Raw genomic sequence first — 26,991 nt, forward strand, 5'->3', positions numbered from 1 at the left:
GCGACTAAATAATACACAGAGCCACAAATGGTGCGCCTTTGTCAAATACTATAATTTCTTCTCTCCTTCGAAGCAGCCAAGTTCAGAACTCGCTAACTTGTATGACTGCATAAGTCGACTTGTTTGCAATGAATGAAAGGAGGAAATCAAATTCATAAACTGTGTTTCGGTTTTTCACGACTGCAGACCTTCCTTAAGGTGATTAATGGTAGGAACTGCAGAATATGCCGTTTACTGTGCGTACAAAAACAGATAAAGTCATACGACTAAGCAGACACGTATGCTGAAGCCGGTTTTTTTTAACTTCGTTCCTGCGCGTCTGTCTCGCACATATAGCGAAGCATCGTCTTTCAAGCGAGCTGCCAAAAGCGTCACCTTATCTGGTGTCTGTGGCCACACCACTCGTCGTCTGGTCGCCATTACACACCTCCTTCCTACCGCTGACGAAGCGCATGGTTTCGGTATCATCCGCCAAGCAGGCCTTCTTTCTCATTCCTAGTAGTAAAGCATATAACTCTCGGATCCAGTGGTAGCATCACGCTCGTTCCGAGCGGACGTTACACCACAGCACATAACGCTTTCTCTAGGTGAAGCACAAAAAGATGTCCAAGATGTATGTTGGCACATTCCATGCCTTGGCGCTTTGTGCAGCACTGACAGGCAAGAGCAATTCATTTTTCTCTTTTTGCGTGTGTGGTGCGCGTTCATCCGAGTTCAATCCCGAGAAATTTTTTGTGCCAGCAGTAGAGAAACAGCTGGCTCGCGCGAAGCGTTCTGTGAGAACGACTTAATTTGACCAAGAAGGGAGCCGACGGATGGATACACGTTATAGATTTCAAAACAGGAGAAAGTGCCTCAGATCAGGCTGGCCGACGTTTCGATAGGGGACCTATCTTTGTCAAAGGCGCCTTGTCATCCCTGGCGTGTTAGTTTTAAGGGGTTAGTGATGACGTCGTGTCCAGCGGTGGCGCGTCTGTTGCTGTTGGTAATTTCTGCCTGGAAAGAGAGAAACTCGAAAGCAGAGGAGTGTAGCCCTTGCCACATTTCAAGAAAAGTTTGCAAACACGTTCGGGTCTGCCATGTCAGAGTTAAAGGTAGCTGCAAAGAAAGAAAGAAAAAGGGGGGGGGGGGTACAACCAAGCCAGAGGGCGAGTGCAGCCATCACAAAGAGCTGCAGAAGGTGGTGAGGAAGCAACCTACAGGCGGGGAGAAAAACCGGGCGGCTTACGTTTAAATGTCCGCCAAGGAGCTGCAGAAGGTGGTGGCGAAGGCAGCTACAAACGAAAAAAAAAGGCACTCGGGCGGCGTACGTTTAAAATTCCGCCTGCCTACTTTAAGTGATATTGAAAGGGTTGCCTGAAAGGCAAGCTCCTGCTTAATGGGTGAAGTAATTGGCTGGCATATGCATCCAGTGTCGTCGGTGGCTTCCAAAAATTGGGCGCCCGTCAACTAAGAGGGGAAAAAAGAAGGAAAAAAAATGTTGAAAGGAACGAGGGGCGGCCGGGGGGGAACAATTGGAATAAGACTCGTAGAACTTCCTGAGAAGGCGAGGGCTGGGACAATGCTGGTCAGAAGCGGCCTTTGGAGCGCGGAAAGGGGGAAGGAAACCGTGGTTCGGATTCACTAGAAAATGAAAACATCTTAAGAGAATAATATCTACAGGTATGTGCACATATATACATGCAAGGTTAAGAGATATTAAAAAAGAATATTGATAGTGTATTATGGGAGCTGGTCGGGGTTTTATTTTGCGAATAGGTTAAGGTTTTTGAAAGCTGAGCGTACTTCATGTCTCTTAATATTATAGGAATCATGCTATGGCTTTTAACGATTCCAAATTACCACGAGCTAGATTTATTCCTGATGGGTGTAGGGATTGAAATTTGTGTATCAGATACGATTCCATGTATTTCCTCTTACGTGGTGACCGGAAGTTTGTTTGTAGAATGCAAAGTTTGGCTTGATCGAAATTGTGGTCTTGTTGATTGAAGTGGCTGGCTACTGCTTTTGGTAAGTTGTGCTTTGTGTCTGCGCGGTGGCCGTTCAGTCTTACATGAATTGGTTGTCCAGTTTCGCCTATGTACTGTTTTTTACAGGTGGCACACTCAATGCAGTAGATCAGGTTGTTTGAGGTGCACGTGAAGTTCGATGTTCCCAGAGGGCCTAACCTCAATAAAGCAAACTTTAAATCAACATAATGTACATCATTCTACTGAAGTATATTTATCGTTACTCGAACTAGTACTATCACACAACTATTTTGAATTTGAAGAAAATTACTACCTTCAAATACAAGGAACAAGCATGGGCACCCCATTCGCACCCACTTATGCAAACATATTCATGGGAATTCTGGAAACAGACTTCCTGGCTCGCTGCGCAGACAAACCCCACACATACCTTCGGTACATTGATGACATACTTATAATATGGGGTCACGGCAGGGACAATCTAGCTAAATTTACATCATTCCTAAACTCCTTTCATCCAACGATAAAGTTCACGTCCGAGACCTCAGCTGAGTGCATCAACTTTCTTGACACAACCATATATCTTGAGAATGGCATATTAAAGACAACGCTGTATAAAAAACCATTTGACAAGCAACAATACCTAGATTATACTAGCCATCACCCAAAACATTGTAAACAGGGCATTTTCAGGAGCCAAGCAACAAGGTTACGTCGCATATGCGTAGAGGATCAGGATTACGTAAACAGACTTACTACCCTAAAAGAAACACTAGCAAACAGAAGCCATCCAAACGCGTTCCTTCATAAGGCTTACACGGACGCACTAAAACTAGATCGCACTGAGACACTCAAACCACGCCCTAAAACCACAACAACAACAACGCCTCTTCTCACTACAAAATTTTCCAACGCACTTCCGAACATAAACAACATCCTCGCAAAATACTATACGATTCTAACAACCAACCAGAAACTTTAAAAAAATCTTCCCCGAACCGCCTAAGGTTGCCTACAGACGCAACGCCAATTTTAAAGATATGCTCGTACACGCAAAACTCGCAACAAGAACTACACCAAGGTCTGGACCCTGTGGGCGTCCAAGATGTTCTACGTGCAAACATATACAGCCAGCCACCAATGTAAAAATCACAGCATCCGATTACCTTCACAAGGTAACATCGAACTTCATGTGCACCTCAAACAACCTGATCTACTGCATTGAGTGTGCCACCTGTAAAAAACAGTACATAGGCGAAACTGGACAACCAATTCATGTAAGACTGAACGGCCACCGCGCAGACACAAAGCACAACTTACCAAAAGCAGTAGCCAGCCACTTCAATCAACAAGACCATAATTTCGATCAAGCCAAACTTTACATTCTACAAACAAACTTCCGGTCACCACGTGAGAGGAAATACATGGAATCGTATCTGATACACAAATTTCAATCCCTACACCCATCAGGAATAAATCTAGCTCGTGGTAATTTGGAATCGTTAAAAGCCATAGCATGATTCCCATAATATTAAGAGACATGAAGTACGCTCAGCTTTCAAAAACCTTAGCCTATTCGCAAAATAAAATCCCGACCAGCTCCCATAATACACTATCAATATTCTTTTTTAATATCTCTTAACCTTGCATGTATATATGTGCACATACCTGTAGATATTATTCTCTTAAGATGTTTTCATTTTCTAGTGAATCCGAACCACGGTTTCCTTCCCCCTTTCCGCGCTCCAAAGGCCGCTTCTGGCCAGCATTGACACAGCCCTCGCCTTCTCAGGAAGTTCTACGAGTCTTATTCCGATTGTTCCCCCCCGGCCGCCCCTCGTTCCTTTCAACATTTTTTTTCCTTCTTTTTTCCCCTCTTAGTTGACGGGCGCCCAATTTTTGGAAGCCACCGACGACACTGGATGCATATGCCAGCCAATTACTTCACCCATTAAGCAGGAGCTTGCCTTTCAGGCAACCCTTTCAATATCACTTAAGGTAGGCAGGCGGAATTTTAAACGTACGCCGCCCGAGTGCCTTTTTTTTTGTTTGTAGCTGCCTTCCCCACCACCTTCTGCAGCTCCTTGGCGGCCATTTAAACGTAAGCCGCCCGGTTTTTCTCCCCGCCTGTAGGTTGCTTCCTCACCACCTTCTGCAGCTCTTTGTGATGGCTGCACTCGCCCTCTGGCTTGGTTGTACCCCCCCCCCCCTTTTTTTTTCTTTCTTTGCAGCTACCTTTAACTCTGACATGGCAGACCCGAACGTGTTTGCAAACTTTCTTGAAATGTGGCAAGGGCTACACTCCTCTGCTTTCGAGTTTCTCTCTTTCCAGGCAGAAATTACCAACAGCAACAGACGCGCCACCGCTGGACACGACGTCATCACTAACCCCTTAAAACTAACACGCCAGGGATGACAAGGCGCCTTTGACAAAGATAGGTCCCCTATCGAAACGTCGGCCAGCCTGATCTGAGGCACTTTCTCCTGTTTTGAAATCTATTAATTTGACCAAGGAACTTGTAGAATGGCACCGAGTCTATAGCACGCGTAAGCTTAAATCCGGTGCTAGTTCAGTAACTATTCCCAATATTCAGCTACAAAGACTCCTGTTGTAGAAGGGTCTGCTGAGGGAAAAAAGAACTGTTTATGAAACACTCACAGTTATTAAGGAGAAGCCAGTCAACCTGTATATGAAACGGTATTCAGATGCGTAAAACGCTATAGTAATACTAATAAGCCTTCAGGTATATTTAAAATAGTATAATACCCAATCATCGCACACTCTTAACACAAACAGAAACTATTTTATTTGTAATAATAATAATATCTGGGGTTTAACGTCCCAAAACCATGATATGATTATGAGAGACGCCGTAGTGGAGGTCCCCGGAAATTTCGGCCACCTGGGGTTCTTTAACGTGCACCTAAATCTAAGTACACGGGCCTTATTTTATTTGTGTTAGAAGTTATTTAATTGGACAGCGGTAAAAACGAGCCTCTTATCAAATCGAGTTTACGGATTTTAGCAAACGATACTCAGCACCATCTGCATAACGCCTTAGGTGTCAGAAAAGGAAGTCATGCTGAGGCTGAATGGAACAGAAACTGAAAGTGAGATTCCTAAAGGCGGACGGACTGCATTTCACCGTTACTCATCTTTAAAACAACTCATGCGGTGGTTATAAGACCATTATTCCCGCAGAAAAGTACGCGTTCAGTGGGCGCGTTCTCTGAGCACAGATCTTAGAAGTTGCGCAAAGTAGCGGAGGCAACGAGCGCGCGAGCCGATTGATCAATGTTTGAGCATACCTTCGCCGCGTGCTGTACCAGACAGTAGAAAAATAAGTTTTTGCGGAGTGAATAGCTGCGCTTTGAGAGCGCTCCGGATCTCTAACGCGGCTTTGGCACCACGAGGGTTTTTTTTGCGTTTTGGAATTGACGTTGCCGCACGTCACAACAACCGTTTACTCCCTTTTGGGGCGTGTGTTTGACACACAACAAGTATTTTCTCATAGACTTGCTTGTTTTTCCTGGCGGGAAGTAACGCTATGTACCTTCATGTGAAGCATGGTATTATGCCTATAACGCATCTACCGTTCGTGACATGGACGTGCCCAGCGCGCAGTGTTAGTGTAAAGAAAAATAATGGTTGTGGTTTTAAATCCCAAAACAACGATATGATTATGAGTGACGCCGTAGTGGAGGGCTTCGCAAATTTTGACCACCTGGGGTTTTTTAGTGTGCACCTAAATCCAGGATTTCGCCTCCACCCAAATGCGGCCGCCGATGCCGGCATTCCATCCCGTGATCTTGCTTGTACAGAGAGACGCACAAGATGGATGGTTATTATTGCTAAGAGAAATAACCATGCCGCCAAGCGTGTAATTCGATTTTAGAGCGAAAGCAATGGCTAATTCCCCCGTGCACATTCTTAACCTTTTGCGCTCACACCTTGCTGTCAGAACGATCATCCAGGCTGTTTCAGGCGTGCCGAGTTCGTAGAGTACCGAGAGCGGAGGATTAAAGGAAATGGTTAACGAAAGTTTTGTGGCGCAAGCTGAGAACAAGGAAACAACAAGAGAGGATAGGATGCGAGACTTTCCATTAATTTATTTTTCGCACGTCACAAAAATATATCTGTTTTCGGAAATGCGCACACAGGGAGGGTGCAGCACGCGCAAACTATCTAACAGCACTATGAAAGACATAAACGGTCTCACATCGCCATCTGAAAGCGAACATTCGCTCAAATAAAGGGACACGGAAGGCACACTGATGCAGCCATTCGCTTTCCTGTTTATGCAAAGTGCTAACGATTCCCTGCTCCTTCCTGTTACACGCGTGTCTCCAAACAGGGGTTTGGAAAAAAACTGACGAATTGGGGACCCACAATTTCCTTTATCTCTTTTTATTTCGTTCTTTTTCGCACGTCCCGAGAAGTTGTGACATCGTATGAAGAAAAGGACATGAGATGTCGTGAGTACAGCAATAAATTGATTCCAAGCTACGAGGTCTGCGATGGAGTGTTCAACTGTGCGCATGATTACGGTAAGTTGCTTGCTTCTGTTGATTCATGTTTTACGTCCCGCGTGAATTAAAGGAAAGCTAAACAGGTTTGAGATTTCTAAAATGCCAGGCCTGCGCGGAACACACCGCGCACTCACAGCGAAAGCAGGGGAAGCGGTCTTTATTGAGCTAGCTGTGAACTCCCGTGAGGTGACTACTGGAAGTGCACTTGCAAGGTACTCGCTACACCATAAATATCACAAATTTGTGAAGTAGGAGAAGTACTAATTATTCCATTATTCATCATTCTGCGGGGTGGGTAGCCTACCGGGCTTAGCCCTGGTTTAAGCACCCTGCCTTTCGTTTATCCTTATTCTCCTCTCTCCTCTCTCTGCGGACAAGTGAGGTACCCACTGCGCGTCTGTAAGACATGTGAATTTTGTTAAAGCCGTGGATGATGACGATGAAGAATTAAGGCTGAACCCCTTTTAATGGGTGGGAAGTTTTTAAACCACACACTCGTTGCACAATTTGAATCGTGGGAGTCCTGGCGTTATTTTACTCTTCTACCGCGCTATATTACATCCGTTAACGTGATTCCTTGCCCGAAATGATGCCTATATAGGGTCTTTTTCCGACGGAGTTTGAAGCACCGGTGTGGCTTTGTGGTAGAATACTCGACTGCCACGAGGAGGGCCAGGGTTCAAGTCCCGCTTGATATTCTAGCTATATATAGATATAAACGGTCAAAGTGCCTCTGGTTCCCACAGAAATTCATTGCATTTAAAAAAGCCGCTACCGTGCGGCGTATATGTTTCTGGCCCTCGTGCACCTTCTTTAGTTGTTTCCAACTAACTTGGCAACAGCAAAGTTTGTTACGTTTACTCTGCGTCTCCACATTCGTTGCAAGGAAAAAAAAACTGATATATTTCGTGCATCATGGTTGTGGTGCAACATAGCAGAGTGGACTTGCAGAAGACCAGTTAGTTTTCAACTGGAACCACTTCAGACTAGTTCGTACCATAATATTGCAAATCAGTTCTGCGGGGTCCCGCAAGGTGGTGGAAGGGTTAAGAACGGAAAATTGACAACCACCCGGTGGTTTTCAATTTCCTTTTCCTAGTTCGTACCAGTTGAAACGTATAACAAAACTTTCCCCTGGGCAACTTTCGACCTAATATCGTCAGTAATTAAAATTTGTTGCAGATACAGTTATGCATATGTGAAATGCCTTCTACGGGCACTTCGGTCGTTGTACTTTGTTGCATGCAACCCGTAACACTAGAGTGCACATCTGTATGATATTGCTACGGTATGAGCCGGGTCAGGGTATGAGCCACGAGAGAAGAGGAAGAGGAGGTTGAGCTGCTTCTACTTATGGACGCCATCCCCACCTATCATTGCCTGAATTCATCTGTAAATCAACACAGTTAACCTCAATTGAACCGTAACAGTTTTGTGGTGGAGGTGCGGGGTATCGAATCAAGCAACACAGTTCTGCAACCGCCTGATCTACGCCGAAGCCGCCACATTGCTGGACTTCCCCCGTTACCACTGGAGGTCGACATGTCTCGCGGTGAAGACGGAACCCGGGACTACGCAGCTGCAGCCACAGCACCAGTTCCAGCAGCACCTTTGCTACCTGCTTCGGTCGCAGCTGGCCCTTGGCAGCGTCAGCATCTGATAGAGCCTCGTACCTTCGGAGGCAAATCTGGCGAGGACGTGGACGAGTGGCTCACACACTACAAACGGGTGAGCAATTACTACCGTTGGGACGCGGCAACTCAGCTGAACCTCTTCTTCCTCTTCTCTCGTGGCTCATACCCTGACCCGGCTCATACCGTAGCAATATCAATGTCTCTCTTCGCATTCAGCACGTCGCTATGGGACCTATACCACGGCCGTGGCTGAACACATGGTGCAATGCAGCTTATTATCCGAAGTAGCCGCCAATTTTTTTAACCTGAACGCGCGGGTGTCGACCGCGGGGTTGATAAGTGCCGTACAACGGTGCACAGCAACGAAATCAGCGAGAATTCACGCATGCGCGCTATAAGCATTCCTGGGCAGCTGTCATCTGCTAGGATTTCTCGGAAACCGGACACCTACCCCGCTTTCTTGAGCACCGCTATCATTGTTTTTTTTTTCTTTTGCGAACGCTGCCATCAAGTTATCAAGAAAAGGTCAAGTGCTCGCGCTTGAGATGGATGGGATGTGATAAACACCCGCTGATTATACTACGTGCGTATCAGCATCTTTACAGCGGTACCGTAAAGCTTTTTGTTATGTCGTGCGGAGTCGACAAGAAACTATTATAGCGGCCAGCGCGCTCTCCGGCTCTCTTTGTTTTTTTCTTCATTAATTTTTCTTAGTCAGTCACCATACTTCGTCAAGCCAATCAAGCCAAGCATTGCTCAGATCAAGCGAATGAAGCCAAACCATGTCTTAACCACGCTAATTAAGACCATGCTTACTGAAACCTGGCTAATCTAGACCACGCTAATTATGGCAATATAATGAGGCGCTTACTAATCATGTCCTACCTCTTAGAATCTTGTTAATTAGAACCATGCTAATTAAAACCTTGCTTTTAGGACTATGCTATTAAGAACTTCTAATGAAGATCATGCTAATTAGGACCTTGCAAGTTAGGGTCATGTTAAAGCAGACCTTGCTAATAAGCAACACATTATTATCAGTCTTACATAGACCGATCCTAATTAGCAAATATATTTTATTAATTAGCGAGGTCATACAATAATTGCGCTGACATAGTCTTAATTAGTATGTCTTATTACCACGCCTTTATTTATGATAACCTTTATTAGCAAGAGCCTAATTAGCGCTCACTTTGTTAGAAAAGTCGTAATTACAATGCCCTTAATTAGTATTGTCTTAACTGGTTTGATATTGGCATAGCTTGGCTTAATTCGCTTTACTAAGCATGAAGACTGACTAAGAACATGTAGAAGAGGATGAAGAGAACCAGAGCGCGCGCCGGCCATGAGAGTTTCTTGTCGACTCTGCACGGCATTAGAAAAAGCTTAACAGCTCCCCTTTAAAAATGCCTATACGCACGTAGTATAATTAGTGGGTGCAATCACACCTCATCCATCTATTTATAACTTGGTGGCAGCGTTCAGCGAAGAACAAAAGGATGACGAAAGCGGTGTTCAAAACAAGTGGGGCTCGTGTCCGGTTCCCGGAAAAGCCTAGCAGACGACCGCTGCGCAGGACTGCTTATAGCGCGCATGCGCGTATTCTCGTTCATTTCCACGCTGTGCTCCGTTATAAGCGGCTTATCAGTTCGGCTGTCGATGCTCGGGCATTCAGGTAAAAAAAATGGGTGGCTGTACACAGTCGTATGTTCTTGCATTAAAGCAGACGTCGATTATAGGGACACACGGAACGGAATGTCGAAACGAGCGAGCCGTGCGTAGGCTCCGCCAAGATCCTTCGGTTGAAGAGCATGCATGATGGCTTCCACTTTGTCTGGTGCTGGACGCAACTCATTCTTCTCCATTACATGTGCCAGACAATGAGCTTTGCTTTGAAAGAAGAAGCATTTTTCTGCGTTGGCGCGAATTTCATGGTCCTGTAATTTCTGAAACACTCCTTCTGATCTTTAGTAGCATTCTCAGGTATGGCTTCCTGAATTAGGACACCGCTTGTGTAGCATGCAGTGCCAGAAATTTCTCGACAAATCTGGTTCATGACAGGTTGGCACATAGCTGGAGCACTTGCCACTCCGTAGGGAAGTCTTTTAAATCCAAGCACGCCCAGATGGATGTTTACTGTTAAAAGCTCTTGGGCTCATTCGTCAAGTTGAATTTAAAGCTAAGCCTTAAAAAGATCTAGGACTGTTAACACTGCGACTCCTGCTACGGACACAAACATATCCTCCGGTAAAGGCAGCGGGTACTGATCCATCTGTGTGCTCTGATTAACCGTTATTCTGCAATACACACATATCCTTGCAGAATTGTCTGGTTCGAACGATTACAAGAGCCCACTCGCAGTGTTTATCTCGATATATGATGCGCGCTCTCTCGAGGTCATGTAATTCTTTTTCAACTTGCTCCTGTACAACGTACGAAATTGGTATATCTTTACAAGAAACAGGTGGCGTATTCTCCTTTAGAACAACCTCCTGCTCAATTCCTTGATTTTACTGTACCCTTTTACAAGCACATCGCGGTACTTTTAACACGAAAGTATTTTATGCTGGGGTCCACCAAGACCTCACGCGCGTATTTCCGTCACGGAAAATGCACACGATCAGATGGCGAAGAAATGCTAGAAGAAAAAGTTCCATTCATGGGAGCTGCCGGGCGCTCTGCCCACTGCGCTACCGTGGCACATGCAGGAGGCTTCACAAATGCGCCTTTTATCTGTCTCACTTTCCTCTCACAGTGCTCTTGGTTGGCAAGGGGCAGGGGGGTCACAGTCTGGGAGCGGTTGAGTGAAGCAATGCATCATGACACCAACGAGCGCCGACTGGGAACGCTTCGGTAGTCTCAGCGCAGCATACGCTTTCGCTGTAATATTGTAGGAAACTGTATGGTCAGCGAAATGCGGCGGCGCGGTGATTCGATTCGGTGGCAACACAGCTGCATGATTTGCCTTTCGCGTCAGCGCGTGACGCCTCTTCTCCAGCGTAGGGCAGCTCCCAAATGGACCAACGGTGTTTCTCCGCCTCCTGCTGCTTCAAGTGCGGTGGCACCGACTAAGAAAACGGCTGCAGTGATAAACTAATAAGAACAGTAATAAACTAATAAAACGGCTGCCATTCTTCGAAAAATGTCTTATACAGGCGTCATGCCCGCCATGGAGTCACTTTAAAGATGTAATTCTGCCTGGTAGATGCGTACAATGGCACCAGGTGTCACACCATGTGAACCGCGCGACAAGTGGGTGGTTTCAAATAGCCCACCCATTCCAAAGGCCTCAGCTATAATTCAACGTCATCCTCATCAGTCGCATCATTAACAAAATTTAGAGCTAGTAGTACGTGCGCACATCGCCTTACTGATGCGTAGTGCTACTTCAATAAATTATGAATTATGGCGTAGTGGGTTTTTAGCACAGTACAGCTTAGGCTATGTCTGTGTTGCATGTTGCGCGCAGGCATGACACTTTTCTTGTTTTGTTTGTAGTGTTTTTTAGTTTCTTGCCTAATGTAAACGCAAATACGCAAAATTCTTCGATATTCTTGCATCATTGACTGGCAGCCCTTCATTAACCCACGAGTTGCAATTATAAATTTCGCATTAGGAATTTTCAAGCAAAAAAGTCGGAGGCTTCTTGAGCTTCGCCTTCAAGAGTGGAACAGGATAGCGTAGTCGGGCTCTGTTCACATCACCTTCTCATTCGCTTGCCAAGCTTTGCTTCTCGGTGGACAGTTCAACATTGCCGCGAGGAGAGGTACGTGCTTGCGCGTCTCAGCATTAGTTTTCTAGGTTCATGGCGTTTACATAGCAATAGTACGGATATGACTAAATTATTCATGTTAAGTAAACTGTAAAACAACTTTTCAAAGTACAGTACACACCTAATATCTTCACCTTGAAGTTGATTATACGAGCAGCAAACGACTCCGAATATAGGTAGTCATTAATTCTTTTGTAATAACGAATATACAGACCTGAATTATTTTTTTCCTTAAAGATTATTACGGGAACCGTGATGAAGAAGACGAGGACAGTGCAATATGCGGTAAGGAAATTTCTGGTGCTTGCTTTGGAAATGTGGTATAGTGCTTCTTTATTAAAAATTCTGTATGAACGGAGTCCACAGGTACCGAATTATTGGAATATGGAATGCCGTATCGCCGTATCATTCGGAGATCCATAAGATGCGGATATCTGTATCTTGCGGAAATCCATAAGATGTGGATATCCGTACCTTGCGGAAATCCATCAGATGCGGATATCTGAATCCTGTGGAGATGCGGTACTGAAATATGTGGTCCTGCATCGCGCAGAAAAATCGTGGATATCCTGATAGAACTGAAATATAGAAATAAACACGTAGCAGAGTAGTGTGGATATTCGTAGCAGAATCGCTGACAACGTGCCTTGATTCATGGCAAATAGTGGACCTTCTCAGCTAATTACTTAGCGCATTAATATTCGTGACATATATTTTGAAACGTGTTTGAATTGGAATTTTGTTTGGTGCTGTCGCATGTATTCTTGAAGTATAGTCTGTACAACCAGATGAAACCATGTTTATGAAGTAATACGAAGTAACTATTTCGATGCAGATTGCCTTACTTTCAGATATGATAAAAGATACCCCAATCAAAAAGCCAGTTACTTGTATGTGTTACTGGCATAGATTGTGACTAAGTAATATGGAGCAGCAGAAAGGTGCACATAAGAGTTGATGATTGTACATGCAGATGAACCACCAACGATTTATTTGTTCGGCCTTCTGTTGACTTTCAGCTTGCGCGCCCGGTATCGGTACACGTTCCCCTGTAAAAATTCTTTTACCGCTCCTCCGTGTGCAAAGCATCTGAAATAGGCTGGAAGTCAATGATGCGTAAGCAGAAATTTTCACACTTAGTACAAAGACTGAAATGTATCGCCAACGGTAAAGTTAGTCGGAAAGACATTGCAAGGAAAAAAATGAAACAGCCCTTTTCGACAAGTTCAATGCCTGTATATTAGCCACTATATACGCGAACTTTTATCTATGATCTATCAAACATGCAACTCAGCTGAAAACGCACTGTGTCTGAAAACGTAATTTCGTCTAAACGATGAGAAAAGAGCTCGAAACACGCAAAAACCGAAATCCACAAAGAATTCTCGTCTTTCCTGCCGCCATTTTCATGTGTTCCAAAGCTCAAAATTTTGCCTTTATATTTCCCCCTTCCTCACGTACAATCGTTGCATTAAAAGGCCGGGAAAAAAAGGAAGTCTGCCGAATTTCATGCTGTTCACGGACGTCTGATTCGCGGATCCTACAGGAATATGCCCACCGGTGCTTTGGTGGCAACCGCTGTCTCTGGTTGAAAGGTCGCCTGTAGACCTGCACTGAAAACCTCGCTGATCAGCTGTCTCATAGTTGGATAAATGTGAGACCGTAAACAGCGGCAAACTTACACTCACTCCAAAAAATTCAAGACTAGGACCGCAAAGGAGCATAAAAAGAGCCAAGCGTAACATTTATTTGATAATGTGCAGTGATAAAGAGGAGGCACCTATTTCAGGACTCAGGTGAGCTGGCAAGATTACCGAACCAGAAAAGTTAAATGTGTCGTGCAATTGCGCATCCCATCAGCAATTTAGCAAGGGCAGCGCAAAACGATGCATTGTTGATTCATGCACTTTACGCGGCAGCAGAAAGGTTGCGCAGATGAGAGCAGTGACGATCCACGTGCGCTCGTTCGCGCACCTCACCGTGCGGCTAGTTTTCTTGCCCTTTTAAGATACGATGCATTTAATCTCAGTGTTAGAGAAATAACATGAGAGAGTGTGATGCTCGAGCACATAATAATCGCTAATGGCAGTTCTGGAATTTACATACAGGATTCATGGCAAAACGTCACAAAGCGAGGCGCTACTGCACTGATTTGCGCAGTGACTGTTTCACAAAACTGGCATGTGGCATTATAACTGCCATTGTGCGACGAGAAGTTCTGAGTGTGATCATTACTCCGAAACAAAAAAAAAGAAATTTTAGAGAAAGAATTCATCATTGCGATCGTTATGCAAGTAAACACATGTGCAAAACATGGGTAACACTAAGCAGCTAGAAAGAAAAGCTATAACAGTTACATCTTGTGGCCTGATATCTACGACCGCAATAATTAGTGAGCACTGTGTGTGGCACAAGAAGAGATATTTGAAGTTGCTGCAGCAGTAAAGGCGGCCTGGGCCTCTGACGACCTAGGAATGGCGGAGGACGGGCCGGCGTTTGACCGAAGGAGGTCGGTGAGCGGTCGTAGTAGTTCGGCACAATGTGGTATGAAGCGCCTGGAAAAATTCACAAGCCCCAGGAATTGGCGTAATTGGCGCAGTGTTGTAGGCTGAGGATAATCCTAGATTGCTGTAACGTGGGACCGGAGAGGGCGTATTCCTTTGGATGATATGTGATGGCCCAAGAACTCGTGCTCAGATGCGCCGAAAGTACACTTGGAGGCGTTCACAACGAGGCCGTACTGCTATAGACGTTGGAACAGAGCGTGTAGATGGTGCTCATGATCTTCAGGCGTGCGGCTGCCGATGAGGACATCGTCAAAGTACGCAAACACAGTAGGGAGGCCCCGTGTGACCTCACAAATGAACCGCTGGAAAGTTTGAGCCGAATTGCGGAGTCCAAAAGGCATCCGCACGTACTCAAACAGCCCAAAGGGCGTCGTGATGGCGGTCTTAGGTATGTAGGCGGGCTCGACAGGAATCTGGTGGTAGACCCTAACAACGTCCACTTTGCTGAAAATTGTGCATCCGTTGAGGCGCGATGTAAAATCCTGGATGTGAGGTAGGGGATAGCTGTCATGGACAGTCTTGGCGTTCAACGCTCGATAGTCCCCACAAGGACGCCAGTCACCAGGATCACGCTTTGTCACAAAATGCAGCGGGGAAGCCCAAGCGCTTGACGACGGGCGTATAATGCCGAGCTGCAGCATGTGGTCAAACTCCCGTTTAGCAATGGCTAGGCGGTATCCAAACAGGCGGCGTGGTCGAGCGGCTGCCGGTGGACCCCGGGTGACGATGTGGTGTGTCACCGTATGTTTAGGCGGCTGAGTGAGGTTGCACGGCTTTGTTAACTCCTGGAAACTCGCCAAGATTTTTTCGAACGGTGAGGAAGGTATCAGCATGCGGATGGCCAATGGAGCGATGTCGGAAATGACTCCCGAGATGGAGAGATGAGTCTGACCGTCTATGAGGCGGCGTCGCCACACGCTGACGTCCAAATCGAAGTATGAGAGGAAGTCCGAGCCGATGATCGGTTGAATCACGTCTGCGATGACGAAAACCTACCGGAAAATGCAGTGAAGGCCGAAGTCGAGGGTGAGAGGTCGGAGTCCATACGTCGCTATAGACGAGGCGTTGGAAGCACGAAGCACTTGCCCCTGTGACTTCAAAAGATCAGCCTTAGTCGGGGGCAGAACACTAATTTCCGCGCCCGTATCTATAAGGAACCTGGCGCCCGATAGCTGGACTGTGACCATGAAAAGGCGGCTGGAACGAGAAGTGAGATCACACGCCGCCGTCAGTGATCCCGGCAGGCGTTTCCCTGCCTCAAACATGGAGGTGTACACTTCGTGTCTCGGTGTCGGAAACGCCGGTGGTACCAGTAGAGAGGTGGAGGGCTGGAACTCCGAGCATCTCGTGTGCGTGGAAGAGCTCGACGACCGGAGCGAGGCGAACGAGTCTCCTGCAGGGGGCTCCGGTGTGCGGCAATGGAGGCGGCGAGTTCGTCGATGCGGGCCTCAAGGCGCGAAATCGCTGTGTCTGCTGGTGGTAAGACAGCGTTGACAGATGGGGAGGTCGCTTCATGAACCTGATCGGCGAGCTCCGCCAGGCGGTCGAGGTTGACGACGCCGGCCGCCGCGAGGACGAGGTGGATTGGCTGAGAAAGGCGCTGGAGGAAGAGCTCGCGAAGCAACGCTGAGTGGGCAGAGACGTCGTGTTCCCCAAGAAGCATTCGGCGCAGTAGTTGGGAGGGGCGCCTGTCGCCAAGGTCCCCCTCTGCAGGAGCTGCTGTAGGCAGACGCGTTCCGCATGCATGAATCGCTCCAGCACCTTGGTTTTAAGGTGCTGATATGGCGTAGTATCCGAGGGGTTCGAGAGGACGTCGGAGAGCTCGCTGGCAACATCAGGAGGAAGGACTGAGGCTACGTGGTAGTGGCGTGTCGTCTCCGAGGCAATGCGGTACAGGGAGAATTGCGCCGCGACCTGGTGAAACCAAACTTGCGGGTCCTGTGGCCAGAAAGATGGGAGACGCAGTTGCACGGCCTAGACGTCCTGCAGACGTGAGGCTTGTTCAGTTGAGGGTGCATTCGAGTCAGTCATTGTCTTTGTCCTAGGTCACCACTTGTAGGCTTATGCCATAGGAGCGAAGGAAAGACACGCCTGATTGATAATCGATGCCAGCAAGGAACGTGAGCCGTGGCTTCACGTGCCACAGCCTAGCGCCTTCTTTATTTTCTTCTCTCGCCATCGCGCGCTCTCCGGTTTGCGCGCCGCTCGAAGGAGGGCGCTACAGTATCAAACGTTCGACCTCAGAACCTTTCAAGCATGCAGGTCAATGGTATCAAACCGTTCACCTCCGAATTATAACCCATAAGTTATTATACCAAGTGTTTTAGAACTCGAGCTGTCTACCTTCGGATCATGTAGTCTATCGAAGCCTTGACAGCTGCCTAATCAATCACTCCAACTCCGAACATTCCAAGTGTGCAGTGTATCGAAATGTTGACCCAAAGTACAAGAGACACAATTCAACCCCAAAACTTCCAAGTACAAAGGCTATGAAACTCTAGGTGACATGTGTTTTTTACATAGAAATTTTCCTGACAATTTCTGCAAAATGTTTGCACATATTGAGCATGGAACAAGATCAACCACATTAGATACTATCATATAATGCATCGCAGTTCCAGTGAAACCATTTTTTCTGTGCATTGGCCATTTTACACCTGTAATTAATACCGGTGTCACACAGGCACTTTTGATCACGATCAGCTCCAATCCGCATCGGATTACTTGATCGCGATCAAGAATGGTCGCTGCTACTCGGTCCAAACTAATCCGTATCGCATATGGCTCAGACGTCAGTCAAATCGCGATCAGGGAGCAATATTACGACGCACTGACCGCGATCATCTTGATCTCGATCAGGTGTGATCGCGATTAAAAGTGACCGTGTAGCAGCACCTCATCCGTATCGAGCCTAATTCGGATCGAAAGTGCCCGTGAGACACCGGTATAAGGTAGGGGCGGTGCGAGGAGTTTCTTACCGGGGGGTGGGGTGGGGGTAGGCACTGACTGCAAGTGTGTTCCTTGAGGAGCGGGGAGGCTGGGAACTTAGGCAGCGTGTTTTGATTATGTTTGCTCGTGGGGGGAGCAGGGGGTGGCAGGTGATAATCTTAGGGGGGGGCCCTGCTGGCGCCGACCCTGAATTAAATGTTTGTAGTGTATGTGATGTCTTAGCTTTGTACTGTTATTGCCATGCGTTAACTGCTATTTCACTACAGGTATACATATATATTGTTCACTGGCGTTGTTTAGGTCATTTCATTGTAATTCACCTGACATACTATTACGTACGTATACTGAGCTGTATTCTTGCACTGAGTCGCTGTATTTAGCGAGAACTAGGAAGTGCAAAAATTAGTGCTCCTTGCATGCCTATGTGCGCTTGACATTCAGATTAAGGGACACCTGAATGTAGGTCAGTCCTTGCATGCGAGCTCCTTGCATGCCTATATATGCTTGAAAATCTAATTGTGGGACATCTAAATGTAGGCCAGTCCTTGCATGCCCCTTGCATGCGTATGTACGCTTTACGTTAAGATTGAGGGACACCTGAATGTAGGTCAGTTTGTAAATGAATAATTCCAAATACAATGCTACACGTGTAATGGATATAAATGTAATCCATACACGCACTTTAATTATTACCTGACAGCATTGTTATTATATTACATATCTTACAGATGTACATGTGCGGCCAAGAAATTTTCATGTGTGACGTATGAATGTTTTCCGTACATCCGGATCACACGTACAGGTTCCATTCGTTCGACCGAACGGAATCCGTATCTGTAATGCGGATGTACGGACAGGTCTGTCCGTATGTCATGCTTTCCGTATATTCCTTATATGTGTATGCGTCTTTCCATATAACAGATACGGACTCTATTTGTTCCTTACGACTAAATCCGTATGCCACATGGCATTGATTATGGACCATATGCCAATCTCCATATCTTCCTTACAATTTCCATAAGGTTCCGTACACGGCCGTAAGAAATGCATATATGCCTTATGGCAAATATACACCAATTTAACAAGGAGGCTGCCATTTTTAAAGCTCTCCACCGCCGCAGCGCCGTCTAGCGTCTGCGACGTTGTGAGGGCACCGCAGCAGACGACGCAGGCTTCGGCAACGTGCCAGTGCGTGACATTTCAGCACCGCCGAATCGTGAACTGTCATCAACGTTTTTCGTAGAGACGGCGTGCTGCAATGGTGCAGACGTGCTGCGTTCCCATGTGCCACCATCGAGGATATCGCGACGAGAACAGCGATAAGGTACGCGATAAAACTTCTACAACAAACACACGTGCTCTCTCTCCGTACGTGATGTCAAACGAACGTGCGGAAGGGCGCCGTTTTGTAAACGCGCTACAGAAACGGACGTGCTTATTTCACAGCGCCATGTGTAGCCTTGCTTTTACGAATGAATATTCTTCTCCCGAGTGCCTGCATGCGGTGAATTGCGATAGATGGTTTGTGCATAAATACTGCGAGGGTTCGTAAGGCCAGCCAGAAAAATAAAAATTAGTAGCGACAGTACTCGCATGTCATAAGCCACGCGTACATACAAACAGGGGCGTAGGCAGAAATTTTTTTCGGGGGGGGGGGGACCACCTTGATCAGAAATGGGGGCCGGGCAGGCAGATGTGGTCGAGTGTCATTTTGTGCTCTGTGTGCCACGGCAAAAAATTTCGGGGGGGGGGGGGGCGGGCTCGGTGTGCCCCCCCCCCCCTGGCTACGCCACTGCATACACATATACCCAACAACTGGCGTCCGGAAAATAGTTGCGTGGTGTGGCTTGCGGCAGACAGGATTTTCACCAGTTGCAGTCGCATATTTCCGCGACAGTGACGTCCTTCCTTTCCTTCGGTGAGAAGTCGAGCCAAACTGCTCGTCCAACCCGCTGAAGGGTACAAAATGTTGCTCATTGTGCATTGGAAGCACCTCAGAAAGGCCAACGGAGAGTACTAAGAGCTCGTTCAAGCACGGAAACGGTGAGATTTCAGCGGATGACATGGAGAACTAGCCGCCAACACAAACATCCCAGCATTCACGCATTTGACGGCTCGCTTTCCATGCCCTCACGATGGCGCTGGCTATCCCACGCGCCTTTGGGAAGCGAAACTGACGAAAAGCCCACCGTCAGGTGGCGTACTTATGAAAAAAAGGGTCTATTGCTGTTCTTCGCGGTACACGGGCAAAACAGAGCAACGCTTCGCAAGTGTAAAGGCGCTGGTAAATAATCGCTAAGCTGTCAGCTTCAAAATTGCTGAAACAGCAAGCAGCGGCGGCCCACGAGACGTTCCCGCAGCAGCGCCGACGATGAGTAGAATGCCAATGCAGTTCGTAATCAGCATCTGTAAATTGGTAATTGCTTTGTATATTTTGTTATATCTGGTCTTGTGTGGTTCTTGGAATATGCACTATAAGAGAGCGTTAACATTTAGGACAACCCTCGAAGTAATTGGAGAAACGTAAATGGAGACGAGCGAACACGTAGGCTATTGTCCGGCTGCGCGCTAGGTGCGCGCATTAGTGTTTAAGATGACTCCCGGGTTTCCGTGCCGTGATTATTCAAACTAAACGTAACTCTAATCCTTAACAGACCGTTTGGTTCCGCTTGGCACGTTTAATACAATGTTCATGGAACGACAGGAGCAGAAAGACCGATGCCTTTCTTGATTCGTGTCGCCGTCGTAGTTTAAAGCTTGTGGCTTCTGATCGTTGCACATGATAAGAAACAGATGTACGACAGGTGAGGTCAAAATTCGGCGCAGAAACAGCACGATGATAAAATGAAAATAAGCCTGTTGCACATCTGGAAGCATGGCATGGCATAAGTTCCCTTCGGCGCGAGCCGCCGCCACTAGCGATACGCCGAAAGGGCGCCCATTTTAGGGGCGAAGCTCCTTAAAGCGGCACCCGTTCGTCCCTCGTAGTTGTCGTAGTCGTAGTGCGTAACCAGTCGTAACGCTAGTACCAGATCTTGACCTCCAAGGTGGTGCCAGTGGGAGATTTTTCCTGTGCGTTGTTGAACAATAAAAAATTCGCAGCGTGCGCGTTAACTAAAAGCCGAATTCTTCTGTCTCTCATTCCCCATTAGCAGCCATTGGCATGTTCCAGTAGGAAACGTTAGAAGTAAAAGTGTAAGTGTTAGCTAAAAGCCGACTTCTCCTGTTTCTCATTCCCATTAGCAGCCATTGTTTACCTCCAAGGTAGTGCCTGGTGAGATTTCTCCTGTGCGTGATTAAACAATAAAAATTTTGTTCAAAACGCCGTTGATTGATGAAATAAACCAACGAAAGACCCCAGATGTTTTCTAAAAGCAAAACGAAAGAACGCCAGATGTTTCTAAAGCAAAACGAAAAGACGCCAGCTGCTTAACGAAAGACGCCAGATGTTTTCTAAAGCAATGGTTTTCTAAACAATGAAAATTCACAGCGTACATGTAAAATTAAAGTGAGCTGCAAGTCGTCATAACTCATCGAACCTTTAGTATAAACGCGCCCGATCTCACGTCGGTGATGATGTACTGGGCAGAATTCACGGAAGATTCACGGTTTACCGATGAACCTCCGCAGCTTCGCCCACTCATCATCATTCACTCCGTGGATACGCTGTGATTTTTTTTTTGGTAACATTATTGTCAGTTTGTTTTCTGGCGAGTATTTGAGAAGCATTACGACGAGCACACGTGTCCAGGTAACGACCTGGCTTTAAGGAACGTGACCCGATTGTTCACGGCACCCAGGTTACCGCGCGAAAAAAAAAAAAAAAAAGGTGCGGTTGTCATAACGCTACCCCAGTTATCGTCAGAAAATTGACAAGTCGAGAAAGAACGTGCTCTCGATGAAACATTAGAGAGGCCTACCTGCGCCAAAGCACACATGTCATGCGGCCCTTTCTGTCATGTAGATTGGAAAGTGCTAATTCGATAATGTCGAAATTGCACGCACTAAGATGGAACATTTTCTAGCCGCAGACATTGTAAATCATGTGCTGTAGCATAGAAATCAGAGAGGTTAATGTTATGAGAGAACAACTCTTGGCCAAACATGTTGTGTATTAATCGTCAGCCTTTACATCCATTGTCTTTGGTGCAGATCATAAATTGTACCAGTACCCAAGCACAATCACAAGCTGGTGTGATGACTTGAAAAAGTGGCCATTGTGAAGACACCACATATAATACATGATTTGCGAGAGAAGAAGGCGTGCGACCTAAGAGAAGCGAAGTCATTTAATAAGAGCATTGTTCACTTCGCATGCCTCGGCTGCCAGACTTTTACGTTCTTTTTTCCGCCGCAACCAAACACAGCGCAGTGGTAGCTGGTCGACCTGTTCTAGTCCGAGATTTCGACTTGCGGCCGCACAGTTGCTTCAGCGCGTCGAAAAATGGAAACACGCTGACCTCTCACGCACCACGCAATGCAAAACTCGGGAATCCGCACACACCAGCGGCAGCGGTCGGATGGTTGGACTCGCGGTGTAGAGAGGGAGAGCCGCGAAAGTACACCGGTTCGAGGCTACGCTCCTCCTCTCCGTGAAAACGGTCTATAGACCACATGTAGAATTTTTCAATAGGGAAGCCGCAATTAAGGGCCCGTAAACCACCCAGAAGTCGAAACTTAGTTGTGGTGTTACAGTTGTGCACGACTCTTGAACAAACACTTAGCCGCGGTGCCGTAATACGGAGCTACACGCGTTTGATGATCCAAAAGAGGCACTCGCTCGTTATACACTTTCCTTCGCTATGCTCCGTTCGTCGGCGTGTTTCTCCTCATGGAGTGGTCCTCCTCACCTTGCGAGAAGGAAGGGCGGCGAGAGCGCGCACCTGCGAGCAGACAAACATGTTCTTTTTGTGGATGGCATGACCAGACGCGGATGTTGAGGTCACGGCCAACACTGTGGAGTACCGAAACGCCCGGAGAGGAGAAGGGATTGTTTTCTGAAAGGAACTGTCTGTAAATGTGTCACTCGATACCATAGTGCAACAACAATAACGTCGTTATACGTTAATTTATACCATAACCATACCATATACAATAAGGCACTCGATACCATAGTGCAATAACAATAACGTCGTAATACGTTAATTTATACCATAACCATACCATATACAATAAGGCACTCGATACCATAGTGCAACAACAATAACGTCGTAATACGTTAATTTATGTGTGTTATAGTAATCATTGCTAATTACTTTGTAGTTAAATGTCTATATATTCTGAAGCCATTCGTGGTCTATTCATGAATGTATTTAGCTCTTTCTTAGCCCCTAGTTAATACAAATAGCAAAAAGCAGTGGCGTACACAGTTGCATAGGCGTGCGCACAGGGGGGGCAGGGGGGGCGGTCGCCCCCCCTAATAACCAAAGAGGGGGGCGCAAAATCTGCCCCATACATTGACCCCCCTAGTCACCTAAGAGGGGGGGGGCGCAAAATCTGCCTCGTACATTAACTTACAAGGGGGGGGGCGCTGCGATGAACCTTCGCCCCCCCCTGATGGTGAACCCTGCGCACGCCTATGCACAGTTGTGTACATGGCGTCCCAAAGGGTTAAATTTTTTTGTATAGTTTTAATAGTGGCAGTACACAGCACCTTGGCGGTTCCCACATTCCTGGTGCGACGAACTTGAAGAGGTGACTGATCGAGAGGAGCCTCTTTCTTAGATAAGCCACATGAGTGCTCCACTAGAGGTCGCGACCGACAGTTGTCTCTAAGAGTAGATGTCTTCTATTGTATAAAAATAGGCTTGCCATTAATTGGCATTCGGTATTCGATCATCAGTTTCTCGCGTCAAGACACCTAACGTGAATTTCTCACACTCAAGCCACGTATCTGAAAACAGGTGGATGTCAGCGTTGTTGTCTTTTGTAACCCTGAACATACTTGCGGGCAAGTTACTCCTGAAGCCGAAATGAAGATGTATGCGTAAGTTAATTGCTACACTGACCGTGCATATCAGAAATTCCTCTAGTCCAAGCAGAACTTCGTGGGACTCCACAGAGCATGTAGCGATCTACCGTTCACTCATGATTGGTAAGTACAACGAAAGCTCTTGTGGCTTATATAACACTGAATACACAAGTGAAAGAAGGGAACCTTCAGGGTTAACGTGGCTTTTTGGGCTAGTTGGTTATATGCTTCAGAATGGGGCATAGCGCTAACACACACGGCCTTTGTTGCTTTCGAAAATAAACGATCAGTTGAAAGTTAGCGCTTGTCCTGTTGTCTCTTCCTCGTCCGTGTGTGTTAGCGCTATGCCCCATTCTGAAGCTTCAGGGCTAGTTTCTTTCTTTGATACCACCTTAATGAAAAAGAACAGATAATGAAGCCAAGGAAGGTATAGGGGTTGTTAATTGTACTGTTTTAAGTGTATGGTAGTAATTACGATATAAATGTGTTGAAAGTAGAGTAAACAAAAAGCACCCTACACCAGGCCCCATACCAGGTTCTATAAAAACGCCCTACACCCCGCCCTATACTCAGATCCCTGCCACCGGTAGGCACCTGCGTATAGGGTGTGGTGGATTCCTTTTTGTCCTGTAGTTTGCTGGGGAGGCCCAGGACCACCAGGTTAAAAAGCAGCGGAGATTTAACATAGTCCTGGCGGGTGCCAGTACTGTCCTTGGTCCTGCTTTCGGACTCGAGGTTGCGGACCGTCATGGTGGTTTCGCGGTCGTTTAGAAAGACCCTCATGTAGGTGTAGGCTCTTTCTGCCCGGTTACGGTTAGACATTTGTTTTAGGATCGACTCATGAGCGACGTTGTCGAATGATTTGTCCAGGCCCAGCCATAGGATGGCTCTGGTGTTTTTTGGGTCGTCAAGGATCTGATTCTCGAGTTGTACGTCCTGCGTGGACAGGCGGGATCAGAAGCCAACCATGGTGGGGGTAGGCCTCCGTTTCTTCGATATGACTGTTGATACGGTTTACGAAGGCGTGTTCCATGACCGTGCCCACCAACGACGTGAGGCAGAGTGGGCGTAGGTTCTCCAAGCTCGGCGGTTTTCCGGGCTTGGGTGCGATGACTGCCTTCGATCTCTTCCACTGCTCTGGGATGTGGCCTTTTGCCCAGCACTTGTTATTAAAGCCCGTAAGTTTAGTGATGGATCTTTCGTCCAGGTTTCTGAGCGTTTTGTTCTTAACCCTGTCCGGACCCGGGGCTGACTTGTCGTTGAATCCATAGAGTGCGGTTCTGATTTCCGCCTCACTGAAGTCTTCATTTAACCTGGAATTGAGACTTCCGGTGTACCCGCCATGGTTGACGGTCGGTCGTTCCGGAGGGTACTCGTCGAAGAGTTTCTTGACTATCTGCTTCTCGCTCGAGGAGCTTTGTTATTGTGCAGAAGTCTCTGCATGTCGTCTCTTTGATGGAATTCGCTCAGGGTTTTGCCCAGCAGGTGCCTCAGCAGACGCCACGTACTTCTGTTGTGAAGTTGACCATCCGCGGCGTTGCAGACTTTGTCACACTGTTGCTTGTGCGGGGTTTGACAGCGCTCTTCATCTGCTTGTTTAGTTCGTGAATCTTTTTCCTCGGCTTTTGATTGAGCCGCTGGCCTTTCCATCAGGTTTGTATGAATTCTTGGCTTCCCAGAGGTGCGTAAGGTGACTGTCCACCATCCTCGTCGGGATTTCGGGAGTGATGGTTTGCGTGGCCTCCCCGACGTCTCTGGCCAGGCCCATGCTCCACGTGCCAATGTCGCCGATTGATTTGTCGTATAATCTCATGTCCCCGTGCTTGCGGAACTTGTCCCAGTCAGTCTATTTCAAGCTTTTGACCGGGAGTGGGGGTGGTTCCCACTCGTGTTATCGTGATCTCGGGGATCATGTGGTCGCTCCCGAGGTCTTGCGGGGTGTTTCCTCGTAGCCCTCTCCACTTTTTTGATAATTTTAAAGTCCGGTGTGGTATTTGGTTATATACTGGTTATTGCGAGTTCGCGTTTGGGCGCTCCGATACGTGATGTGAGTGTACTTCAAGTCTTGCGAGTCCTGTCATAAGTGTTTTCCCTTGGTTTTGGTGTGGCCGTATTCCCATATTCCCAGGTATAGGGCGGGGCGTTGAAGTCCCCACCCACGATTAGTGGGTTCACGCCGGCGAGCCCAGCACGCTTTTAAAGCAGGGAGTAAAAATGTGCCGTTTTTTTGATGAGTTACTGAATATGTTGAGTAGAAATATGCTATTCTTTTGCGTTTTGTAAGAAAGAATCTCTATCATGATATGGTCGACCTGCGGGCATTTAATCTTGTGTTCTACGGGCACTAGGCCATTTCTGATTCGTGTGGTGATGCTTTCATCTATTTGGAATTTAGGGACAAGGGCGCGATATCCTGCGACTTTGAACGACGCGCCTACGGTTTCTTGTAGCATTACCACATCGGGTTTCGGTTGGTTGTTTTTTACATATTGTTGTCGGACCGATCTTTTCCCTACTAGACCTCTACAGTTCCACTTAGACCTGTGCGCTGGTCCAACATCACCGGCGGCAGCGCGCTGGTGTTTTCACCTCTGGCGGCGGCACGTTAATCTGCTCTGCGGCGGCGTGGCAGAGGGGGGGGGGGGGGTGTTGTTGATTCAAGAGTTGGTGGGGAGAGAAATTTGTCTCTTGAATTTTGAAAAAAAAGTTCTGTTTCAGCGAATGGAAGAAGCAGTGAATAAGACAGCATTACCTGACGTAATATTATGCGAACTAACGCTAGCAGCTAACTCTTTTTGGTCTGATCACGCGTAACTCTACGAATTGCTGGTGTATGAGATTACGGCCACTTCCGGGAGAGAAGCGGTTTTCATGCAGTTTGTCGTATCAGCATCAAGCGGTGACATCACAGTGCGTAGAAGGGTATACGAGCCGTTAGCTGATGTCTGTCGATATTGCACGCGCTCCAGCTTTCGCGACCGCGCCCTTAGAGTAAAAGTTCACAGTTGCTGCTTGATTAACGCAGCCCTCCCCTCGGTATCGCTTCATGCTCCTTCGTTTTGTTAAGATCGTTTTGTTAAGATTGCGCAAGACGCGAACACTCCAGCTTATTCTAGAGCTTGCGTGACAATTAGTGATAACGCTGAAATATTCGACGGCACATGTATAAATGCCGACGCGCTTCACCACTTGTGAGTTGATAGACGGCCGACGCTCTGTTCGCCGCTATCAGTGCATTCCGTGTGTATTCCTGTAAATTAATTTTCCGTTTCTCGACCACATGTTCGGCCAAATAAAGTTTCACCTTGGACACGTCGCCTGCGGTTTTCGTCGACGTGACGACCACGTGACATCTGGTGGAGGTGCGGCTTCGTTGATGTTCCGTACACCTACGGAAAGCCAAGAACCAAGCCCACAGCGTGAAGAAGACATCGAAGACCTCGTGCAACAGCGAGCTAGACGCAGGCAGCAAGGTCTACCGCCAGAGTACGGGCCTCTACGTGAGAAGACTTGGCAAACCAAGACCCTGACCTCGACCACAGCGACGATGACAGCCACTGTGCCGCCTGCACCGATTCTGCTCCGGCAACCCAGGGAG

At 47.2% G+C, this 26,991-nt stretch overlaps 1 protein-coding gene across 1 annotated transcript in view; it reads left to right on the forward strand.

Annotated features, from left to right (window-relative positions):
* The first annotated feature begins 5,931 nt into the window (after nucleotides 1–5,931).
* The window catches only part of LOC119386130 (uncharacterized), a 128,432-nt gene continuing 107,372 nt past the window's right edge, over nucleotides 5,932–26,991 (forward strand). Inside the window, exons 1-2 of the mRNA XM_037653477.2 lie at nucleotides 5,932–6,518; nucleotides 12,144–12,191. Of these exons, the coding sequence (XP_037509405.2) occupies nucleotides 6,437–6,518; nucleotides 12,144–12,191 (130 nt within the window). The 5' untranslated portion in view covers nucleotides 5,932–6,436. The remainder of the gene's footprint in view (nucleotides 6,519–12,143; nucleotides 12,192–26,991) is intronic.

The sequence above is a fragment of the Rhipicephalus sanguineus genome, chromosome 1, assembly GCF_013339695.2.
Source record: "Rhipicephalus sanguineus isolate Rsan-2018 chromosome 1, BIME_Rsan_1.4, whole genome shotgun sequence".
In the NCBI taxonomy this organism is placed as follows: Eukaryota; Metazoa; Arthropoda; class Arachnida; order Ixodida; family Ixodidae; genus Rhipicephalus; species Rhipicephalus sanguineus.